The sequence below is a fragment of the Dermochelys coriacea genome, chromosome 1, assembly GCF_009764565.3.
Source record: "Dermochelys coriacea isolate rDerCor1 chromosome 1, rDerCor1.pri.v4, whole genome shotgun sequence".
Lineage (NCBI taxonomy): Eukaryota > Metazoa > Chordata > Testudines > Dermochelyidae > Dermochelys > Dermochelys coriacea.
Genome location: NC_050068.2, coordinates 68,974,457 through 68,985,667, shown reverse-complemented (window position 1 = coordinate 68,985,667; position 11,211 = coordinate 68,974,457). Strand labels below are relative to the sequence as shown.

At 44.2% G+C, this 11,211-nt stretch overlaps 1 protein-coding gene across 1 annotated transcript; it reads left to right on the top strand.

Annotated features, from left to right (window-relative positions):
* Nucleotides 1–872: 872 nt before the first annotated feature.
* On the top strand, nucleotides 873–10,298 carry PCDH20 (protocadherin 20). Its single transcript, XM_038416688.2, has 2 exons — nucleotides 873–1,375; nucleotides 3,180–10,298. Exons 1-2 carry the CDS (start codon nucleotides 917–919, stop codon nucleotides 5,862–5,864), a joined length of 3,144 nt encoding a protein of 1,047 aa, XP_038272616.2. The 5' UTR covers nucleotides 873–916; the 3' UTR covers nucleotides 5,865–10,298.
* Nucleotides 10,299–11,211: the final 913 nt, after the last annotated feature.

Here is an 11,211-nt window from a genome sequence, read left to right as displayed (position 1 = left end):
CTGTAGGTTGTTTAATCTGACAGTCTCGACATACCCAGTGACGTCAGGTCATTTTTTTGTCAGGGTGGGACAAAGTCTACTAGCCAGCTGCATGGTGTCGCAAGCATTATTAGTAGCGGCTGCTCTGTGAGGTTTTAGAGAGGCATCCAGGAGTACTCAGCAGTGGGTTGATTTAACCCAATGTGGGTGTGGACCTTCACCCAGGGGAGGCTGCACCCTGGCTACAAACGCCTCAGAGTAGAACCTTTCTGGCCCGCTGAGGTGTGGTCCAGCAGCTAGATGGCTGGTTCCAGGAAGCTCATTCAGCCATCAGGCTTTACAAACCTCCAGCTGGTACAGAAGGCAACGATACTTTCCCCTTATCAACAGAGACTAGCGCAAGTCGGCACAACCTTCTAACTGAAAAGGGTGGCATCAAAAGTTAAAAGCAGGCCCAGAGTGTCCGCCGCGCAGCAGAAAGAGGAGTTGGGAGCAGCACGGGGAAACATCAAGCGGTGCTGGGAACATTATCCGAGGCGGAGGTTGCATTGTTCCACTGAGCCTGTTGAGTCACATCCAGCCGATTCTTCTTTAACTAAAAGGAAACAAGACTCCGGCGCAAGGAGGCAAAACGCCGATTGCCCCGATTTTACAGGACTCCCCCTCGCGGGAGCTCAGGCCGAAGATATTAAGGGCACGTCGTGCCCCGCCCGGAGGAGTTTAGATTGGGACGGTCAGCCTGCCGACGAGCTTCAGCCCGGATCGCGGCCGTTGGTCCCGGATGGGGCGGGCGACCCGCTCGTGCCATGTGGTCCGGGAGGTCAGCGGCACCCGCTGCATCCCTCTGCCTCCTGGCCGCCCCCGGGCTGCAAAGAGAGCGGCCCCTGAAACGCTGCCCCGAGCCCCTGAGGGCACGGCCTGCGCTTGGCCCCGCGGAATGCACCGGGGCGGGGGCGGCGCCCGCGGTTTCCTCGGGACGGGTTTGCCGCTGGGGAGGGAGAGGCCCCGCGCCCCGCACGGTGCTCAGCCGAGTTCCACGCCGCGGGGCTCCCCGCCACAGCAGCCCGGAGGAGCGGGCGCCAGCGGCTCCCCTCGCGCGCCGCCCCGCCCCGCCCCGGAGCCTCGAGTCCGCTGTGTGACGATTGGCCGAAGTCCTCCCAGTCATTTGCATGCAGGAAAGGGGCGGGGCGGGGCGGGGCGGGGGAGGGGGCGTGTCTTCCGCTGCCTGCCCCGCCGGAGCGACGGGACTGCCCCTTCAGCGGGAATGAGCTACCACGGGGCGGGCCGGCGCTCGCGAGCCCTAGGAGCAAGCTGGCTTCCGAGGAGCAGGCACCGGCCGCTGGAGATGGGGCACCTCCGCAGCGCCGGGCGCGCCACCAGCCACAGGAAGCTGCAGGTGGGGAGGGGGGGGGGGGCAGCCCCGCAAGTTGCGGGCTCGTGCGCGGGAGAAGCGGTTGGGTTAAGGAAAGAAGCAGCAGCAAATGCTCTAAACGTCACCGTGAGCGATCGGTGGGGTCCTGGTGGCTGTAGCACCTCTACCAACAGCAATCAAAGCCTGGCCGGGGGCGTCTTTGTTTAGGGTAAAGAACCGTTCAGGCTGCTGCACGGAGAATGGCTTTAAAGGGAGGGGAGAAGAAACTCCCCGAGGCTGGAGACCAAGTTAAGCGAATCCGTTTCCAAAGGCGGAGAGCGACGGACCGGCTTGGCGATCAGAAATGGGCCAGTTCTTCTGCACAGGCTTTTCAGGCGCTTCGGTTTGCGTTGCGTGTGAGTCCTGCGGAGGCAGAAGGGGGGGCTGGTGAGGATCAGGGACTTGCCTGTTCAAGGGCAAGTGGAACGTGAGCACCGAGTCCTGGGCCACGTGAACGGGGAGCCCTTTCGCCCCTCTGTGTGAGGTGGTTTTGGTGCTGATGGTAAACTTCGCCACGGGGTCCCCGCCTAGTCCGTTTGGTGTACGCCGGGTTGCATTGGGAGTTGTGCAACGGGGCCATCGGAGGCGAATGGGCACATTTGTGACATGCTCTATTTGCTTGCGGTAGTTGGTGTGCATGACCTGTTTGATGGATGCGGCACGAAGTGAGCTGTAGCTCACGAAAGCTTATGCTCTAATAAATGTGTTAGTCTCTAAGGTGCCACAAGTCCTCCTTTTCTTTTTGCGAATACAGACTAACACGGCTGCTGCTCTGAAACCTGGCAGTGTAGACTGTCTGTGCGAAATGGATAATGCGTTTGGTGCACAGTGTGTGGTGTATTTGTTGCAGGCGGTTTCTTTTTTTGGGGGGGGGGCGGTGTGAGGGGGAAATGATGCACGTGTCCGTTTTCGGGTGCAGAAGGTGGCACATCAGATGCTTATGGTGATGTATCTGATGTAGAGGGTGTATTCGGTGCACATCGTTATATTGGTTCGTGTGAGGAACAGATATTGCAGATGGCTTGGGTGTATTTGAGGTCAGGAGCTCATGTATTTGGTGGTGTAATTAGGGGGCAAACGTTTGGGTATTTGGAATGCACATAGTGGTGAATATGAGTGAAAGATGGTGGTGAAAATGGTATATTTTGAGTAGGATTATGATATATTTGGGATCTAGACTGGTGGTTTTGGAATGCAGGTGGTGGTGTATTTGGGGTGCAGATGATGGTTCAGAGAACAGTGTATTTGGGGTGCAAAGTGTGGTGTATTTCTGGTATAAATGATATGGGGTTCAGATGGTGTATTTGGGATGTAGGTGGTGGTGTATTTAGGGTGCAGGTGATGGTTCAGCAGATGGGGTATGTGGGGTGCAAAGTAGGGTGTGATGGTGGTGTGTTTGGGGCATAGATGGGTGTGTATTTGGAATGTGGGTGGTGGTGCAGATGATGGTGTATTTGGGGGGTAGTAGTGGTGTATTTGTGGTGCTGAAGGTCATGTATTTGTGGGTAGTTGGTGGTATATTTGGATCATAGATGGGCAGGTGACTGGTTTTTAGCTGGTGTATTTGTGGTACAGGCAGTGATATAGTTAGGGTGCAGTTGGGGTGTATTTGGGCTACAGATGGTGGTGTATTTATGGTTCACATAGTGGTGTATTTGTGGGTAGGTGGTTTTGTATTTGTGATGCACATGAGGGGTGTATTTGTGGTGCAGCTTGTGGGCAGGGTGGGCTGGCTGGGCATATGCCAGGGACTGTCCCTCTCTAATCCCCTGTGCCTTTCTCTCCCTAGCATTTGTTCCTTTTCCTGCTCTTCATTGGTCCTTTCAACTGCTTCGCAAGTTACAGCCGCGCCACCGAGCTCTTCTACAGCCTCAACGAGGGGCTGCCGGCCGGGGTGCTCATCGGGAGCCTGGCACAGGACCTGCGGCTACATGGAGTGGCTGCGGAGGGGCCGCCAACCCGTCGCGGGGAGCCTGCACTCTCCTTCAGCCTGGCCTCCCAGGGGCTGGGCGGCCAGTACGTGAGCCTGGACAACCGTTCAGGGGAGCTGCACACTTCAGCCCTGCAGATCGACCGCGAGACACTGTGCCTGGAAACTGGCGCCGGCTCACCTGCCTTTCTGCCGGCGCCATCCTCAGAGCCCTGCCTGTTGCTGCTGGATGTGCTGGTGCTGCCCCAGGAGCACTTCCGCCTGGTGAAGGTTAAGATTGCCATCCGTGATATCAATGACAATGCGCCACACTTCCCCGTGCCCAACATGCGCCTCTGGGTGCCTGAGAACGCCCCCGTCGACACCCGCCTGGCCATAGAGCACCCGGCCCTCGACCCTGACCTGGGTACCAATGCGGTCCAGACCTACCGCCTTCAGGATGACTATGGGGTCTTCACCCTGGATGTGGAGGAGAATGAGAGCGGGGAGAGGACCCCCTACCTGATCGTTATGGGGGCTCTGGACAGGGAGGCCAGAGAGGAATATGTCACCCTCATCATCGCAGAGGATGGGGGGACCCCACCGTTGCTGGGCAGTGCCACCCTCACCATTGGCATCAGCGACATCAATGACAACTGCCCCCAGTTCAGCGACTCCCAATTCAATGTCACCATCTATGGGAATTCCAGTGCAGGGACACATGTGGCCACCATCCATGCAGTTGACCTGGACCTGGGATCCAATGCCCAGATCTCTTACTCTTACAGTCAAAAAGTCCCCCAGCCATCAAGAGACTTGTTCCACCTGGACGAAAGTACAGGAGCCATCAAGCTCTCCAGTAAAATCGACGGTGATGCTCCCCGGCTCCATAGATTGACTATATTGGCCAATGGTCCTGGTTGTATCCCTGCTGTGATCACTGTGCTGGTGTCCATCATCAAAGTCATGTTGAGACCCCCTGAAGTGATCCCTCGTTTTATAGCTAATGAAGTAGAAGGTGTGGTTTACTTGAAAGAATTGGAGCCTGTTAACACACCGATAGCATTTTTTACCATAAAAGACCCAGATGAAAAATATAAAGTGGATTGCTTTTTGGATGGCAATGGGCCATTCAAACTGTCACCATACAAACCATACAACAATGAATATTTATTAGAGACTACAAGGCCTTTAGACTACGAGGTGCAGCAGCTCTATGAAATATCAGTGGTTGCATGGAACTCAGAGGGATTTCATGTAAACAAGATAATTAAAGTGAAGGTTCTGGACGATAACGACAACTCACCAGTTTTCCCTCAACAACTGATAGAATTATCTATTGAAGAAAATAATGCTCCCAATGTTTTTTTGACCAAATTGCATGCAACGGATGCTGACAGTGGAGAGAGAGGGAAAGTCTCCTATTTTCTAGGGCCTGATGCCCCTTCATATTTTTCTTTAGATAAAACTACAGGTGTTCTTACAGTTTCCACTCAGCTGGACAGAGAAGAAAAAGAGAAATACAGATATACTGTTAAAGCAATAGATTCTGGATTGCCTCCCAGAGAATCGATAGCAACTGTCATCATCACAGTGTTGGATAAAAATGACAATAGTCCCAGATTTATCAATAAGGATTTCAGTTTTTTTGTACCAGAAAACTTTCCTGGTTTTGGGGAAATTGGAGTTATCAGTGTTACAGATGCTGATGCAGAGCAAAATGGATGGGTAGCCCTTTCAGTTGTAAATGGAAGTGATATTTTTGTGATAGATACTGGCAAAGGAGTTTTGAGAGCTAAGGTCTCCCTCGACAGGGAGCAGCAAAGTTCCTATGTCTTGTGGGTTGAAGCTGTTGATGGAGGTGACCCTGCCCTGTCTTCTACTGCCAAAATAACTATCCTTCTTCTGGACATTAATGATAACCCCCCACTGGTCTTGTTTCCTCAGTCTAATACGTCTTATTTGTTGGTACTTCCTTCTACTCTTCCTGGTTCTCCCATCACAGAAGTCTATGCTGTAGATAAAGACACTGGCATGAATGCTGTCATAGCTTACAGCATCATAGGTAGAAGAGGTCCACGACCTGAATCATTTAGGATTGACCCTAAAACTGGTAATATCACCTTGGAAGAGTCACTGATGCAGAATGACTATGGTCTCTACCGGCTACTGGTAAAAGTTAGCGATCATGGCTATCCAGAGCCCCTGCATTCCACAGTCATGGTGAACCTTTTTGTCAATGACACAGTGAGCAATGAGAGCTATATTGAAAGTTTGTTAAGAAAGGAGCCTGACATTAATATAGAGGAAAAAGAGCCACAAATATCTATAGAGCCTACGCATAAGAAAATGGAGTCACCATCTTGCGTGCCTACCTTAGTAGCCCTGTCAATAATAAGCTTGGGGTCAATCACTTTAGTAACTGGGATGGGCATTTACATCTGTTTATGGAAAGGGAAAAAGCATCACAGAGCAGATAAAAATTTGGAAGTACAAATCCCACTAAATGGAAGAATTGACCTTCATATGTTGGAGAAGAAACCAATGGAGATTTCTAATATTTGATGTTTCCATGTGTATAAACCAAACTGCTGTCTAACAAACCTTTGGACAATGCTCAGATTGGGTATGTTGACAGCAGTTACAATGAAGGACCACTAATTTATAACTTAATAATATTATAATTGTAAATAGGTGTTTACAGGTTTTTTAAAGTCAAATTCAGATTACAGCTTTTGTAATGAAATCTTCGTACTAACCGCTAGCAAGGAGTCTATAAAAACATGAACATCATTTGCAGCTATCATAAACCCATCATATCAGTGAATATACAGAGAGAGGAAGGTAAGACAATGATGCATTAAACTTAAGTTTAAAAAGTTTAAAAAGTCATTTTAACCACAAGAGGGCATCAAATGCTCCTGTGCAGGGAACTGTTTGAGGTACTGTCCATGAGATTAATGCAAAGTATATTTATGGGTTTTAATATAAAACATATCTGGATATACATATATTTACACAAAATAAATGTGTATTCCACTGGATGTATGATAAAAAGAGGAGGAAACATGCACTAGTAAAACAAACAGAATTTTTACCTCATGAGTAATGCTTCAACAGTGTGATAGAGAAGGCATTAACAAGAAGTGCAATTCCTGTTGAGCAAAGATGCAAAATATTGTCATGTAATCAGAATTTGAACTGCTGTAACATCTTCATCTTTCACTTATTACGGACTTAATATCTTCACACAGACGACCCTTGCTCCAACAGTTTACTTGCTGTTATTAGGGAAAAATGTATTTAATATTTCTTACAACAAATGTATACACACACACACACACACACACATGTCCATCTCAATAAATATGGCCAGATGCAAAGAAGAAAGGGAATGCCTAAATCCTTCGTTTTCCCAGAAGTGATGATATTTTTATTCTTCCAGCAATCTGTCAGTCGTATTCCATCACTTTGGTTGTGTAACAGATATTTCTGACGCTAATCTGTCAGATGAAAACAAAAAACACTTCACATTATTAGCAATTCTAGAACTTAGTTTACACTGACTGTTGCTCCTCTCTGGGTTGGTATTTCATGTGAAAGATCTGATTTCTGCCTTTTTTGGCTACCATTCCAGGCTCCTTTTCATTGGTTTTGTTTTTTGGATCAATTCCAAAATCATATTTGTAAGACTGGTGGCATATTTTCTTGATAATTTATTCTTTGCTGCATCATCTGCAACAAAGCAGCAGGTTTATCAGTGATGCATTATTTTCACTTCATTGTAAGAGCTGGGAACTATCTGTTGTATGAGGGTTACATCAAATTTATCTGTGTAAACAAGGTAAATAAGTGTTTTGCTTAAAACTAATCATTTTGATTTCTGGCATCATATGTCTATACTGTACCAAAAGTGTTTATATGTCTGCAAATTAAAGCTATATATTTTCATAATAACTTTTTTTCTCTGTGCTAACATTTTAATGATAAAGCAGAGTGCCACTCTGTTTACAAGGAATTTTTCATCATTATCTAGGTATTTTCTCTTTTGTTTATTTTTAATTTAATTCATAGCACATTATTAAAAAGCATAATACTTCCAAAAATTAATACACTCCAAAACTGTTTTTAGGAACCTTATCCTGCACTCATTGGAATCAATGCCAGGCTCAAATTGACTTAAATGGTTCAGTATCAGGTTCTTGTTTTTTAAAGGTATGCAGTGCAACTATATATAGATTTTGATACATTCACCCACTTTGGCTACTACCTTACTCCACTGTAGACTCATTGAAATCTGCAGGCTATTTGCTGAGTAAGGTGCTATTATCATGAGTAAGAGGATCAGAATCTGGCCCGTATTTTACCAAACCACATTATTAGCAAAATGAATTTATTTTCAGAGGATTATTTCAACTAGTTCTTGGTATTAACATTTCTATAATAAACTCTTAGAACATTTTTTGTTTGGAAGCAGTTTGATGGCTGTGTTCCATGAAAAAATTAATTCTACCTGTCAAATGCTTATGGTTTAACACCTTGTTTTGTTTCTTTTAATATTATTAATATATGAAAATGGTATGTATCCATGAAAATTCATATGTCATGAAAAAGACTGATTATTATCTCAGAAGAAATATGACTAATTCCTTGGAATTGGGTTCTTTATTATACATTTTGATGCTTTGGTGGAAAAGTTTACTTCTCCATACGACATTTATTCAGTCTAGTGGCAGGTTAAGCAAAAGAAAAATAGTATTTTCTGCATTGCTTCTGTATTATTCAAATTAGAAGCCTGGTCTCATTTCCAGTGAAGTCAATGACAGTTATACTATTGACTTAAATGGAAGCAGGAACAAGGCCCAAACTTTTAATAACAAAAAACTAAAATGTAAAATCATGGGCCTGATCCTACAATCCTTACATACAGGGCACCAGATTGTGTGATTCTTACTCCGGCCTTGTCTACATGTGGACTTGCACGGATTGAATTGAACTTGTTTGTTTAAGAATGGCTTCTTTTAGTTTATCTTAAACCTGTTCTTAATCAATTTAAGATAAACCAAAATGAGCCTGGTTTAAATGAAATAAGAGTGTCCACACAGTCGTATGCACCTGGTTTAAGTAAATCAGTTTGCAATCATACCTTCACTTAGACTAGTGCAACTATGGGCGGTGAAGTAAAGATAAGCCTTTGCTTCTTAAATAGTCCCATTGACTTTAATGGGCTGTTTGTGATGGCAGGTGCTAGTCAGTGTCAGTAAGGTGTCATAATCCACCCCATGAGTAGTCTTCATGTAGATAGTCCCACAGAAGAGGATAACGGGTGAAAGATTGGATTCTTTTGGGGTTTTTTTAACTCAAAACTATGCAATTGGCAGTAGGTAAAAAAAAGCTACCAGCCATGCAACAATTTGGTTAATCATACCCATGACAGAACAATCAGGTATTATCTCAAACTCATGGCACAGTAGACGTTTTTCATTTTAAAAAAGAGGGCTTCTAATTTCCTAGTGTCAGAATAGTTGATACCAATAATGAGGCACTTTTCTGTAGACCTGGCTGTTGATAGAATATCTTTTACAGAAATCCCTTTAATGCAAAAGAGATTTTTAATGACTAAATGGCTAAAGTAACTTAGATTTGAAGATAAAAGGCCCATTTTACTAACACCTTGTGTTAGTGCAGTTGCCAAAATGTATGCTAATCTTGTCAGTGTTGGTAGTTGAGCTGGCATGAAAATAAATGTTCCATTCATTCAGAATCCCAATATCCATTGAACAATCTGTGAGTGAATGGGTGCTGTTTCTCCAGTTCAATAAAAAATGAGATGGCCCTAATCTTTGTGCTGCCAAAGGCACCGTAGCATTGCAATGCAAAACATATTTGAATTAAAATTAGCAAATAAAGGACAAGAAATGGGCTGTGAGCCTAGTGGAGGTGAGCATAGAAAATCAGTTTGGGTTCTTCTCTTTTTTTTTTTATTCATTTGATCTTTCTAAAGATATGGGCGCTCCATGAGTCTTTGAAGTTATTGTTTTCATGCAAAATTAGCTAAACGCTGTCTGTTTTAATATCAGTAAGGGATGAGTTCTGAAAGTGTGGCAATGAGAAGTAGAGCATTTTGCTTCCCCCCCCCCCCCAGTCTAACATTGAAACGCTATTTTATCTGATAGCCTATGCAGGCTTCAAGGCTCAAATGTATGACTATGTCTACAAAGTCAGATCCAAAGCCCAGTGAAGTCAATGCCAAAACTACTTTTGACTTCAATGAAGCACTCTTAATTTTTCAGTCTGGGAAGATTTAATGAAAATACCCTAATTCAAAAACATGAACAGGTTAATTCCCTACTAGCCTTTCACTCTGGAGACTCACATTCAAAGTGGTCAAAAGAGAAATGAATTTCCTGGTTTGAGTTCATCTTAGCTCTCAATGAACAGTGGCCTGCATTACAAAAACAACCTGCAATTTGGCATAATTTGACATAAATGGCACTTCCAGCTCAAAAAAAGTCAGTAATAGAAACTTCAGGGTGTTTCTTTCCAAGGTGCATTGGCAGAGCTGTGCAATGGAGCTTGTACAGTGACTGCTACCTGCTCTGTACTGTGCTTGTCACCAGTTTAGTTTCTAGCAATCATTCATTTTCATATGCATTAATATTTACAAAATTAACTTACAGTTAAAAACAATACATCAAAATACACAGTGACTCCACTGAAACAGACATTTGCTTCACGCTTGTCTTCAACTAAGCTGGAGTTTGGACAGTTGAGAAAATTCATGTCCTTTATTACTAAAAGAAGAAAAGTTGAGAAAATTCATGTCCTTTATTACTATCTTTAAATTAGATGTCTTGTGAAATTTTAATGGAAGCCACAGGTACTCAGCACCTTTAGGATTAGCCTATCAGTTTAACAGGACTTCTCACAGGATTAAGGATTACTCGTGTGAATAAAAGTTGCACGGTTGATCTTTCTACTTTATTAAAAATTAGTCTTTCATTTAATGGACTGGAAAATGATCTCTGGGAGCCATTTGCACACTTCTAGCACACAACTTCATAATAAATTATTCAGAGTTATGAAGTTTCTCATAGTTTGTAGCATGTCATAATTTAAAGGTTTCTAGGTTAAAATGTGTCTAAAAATAACTGTGCATGCAGAATAGCTGTTTCTGTGTCATTTTCTGTACCAGACTGAAGCTGCGGCCAGGAAGATAAACCTGACATCTGCATTGCGATGCAGAGAAACTCACAGAATTTGGCAAGTAAGGAAGAACAAATAAAGATTTTCAAATTCTAAAAAACAAAGATACTTTCATTCCTACAAAGAAAGGTTATCTGTCTAACGAACGCATTGTAGGCCAAAGTTTCAGAATTTGCACCTAGAGTTTTAGACTAGTTTTGACTCAGTGGGTTTTAAAACTCAAATGATACATTTCTGAATATTTCTGAAAAAAATCAAACAGAGCCCTAAGTATACAACAGGTGCTAAGAAAACATTGTTCTTAATACAGAGCCTTTTAATAATTTATGATGCATTCAATCATTTATCTCATTGCCTGTGAAAACAAATCCATGCCTAATGTTTGACGTGCAGGTTTTCACATTGCTATCTTACATCCATAAAAAACTAGGTATTTTGAGTAGCAGGCATTTAGATTATAACTCAGATATACTATGTGGGATCATTTAATACATGTTCAAACAGAGAAGATGACTTTGTGTTCAGGCTTGACATTATGTTTCCACAATCGTTGGAATGACCATGGGTTTCAATCCCTGCAGGGTGAACTCAATTTCCCATCCTTCTGGATATGCTGTATATTTTACATCTCCAGAGCCCTGCACAAACATTAATCCTCACCACAAGCCAATGGAGTAAGTGTGCAGAATGGGAAAGCAAACACTCA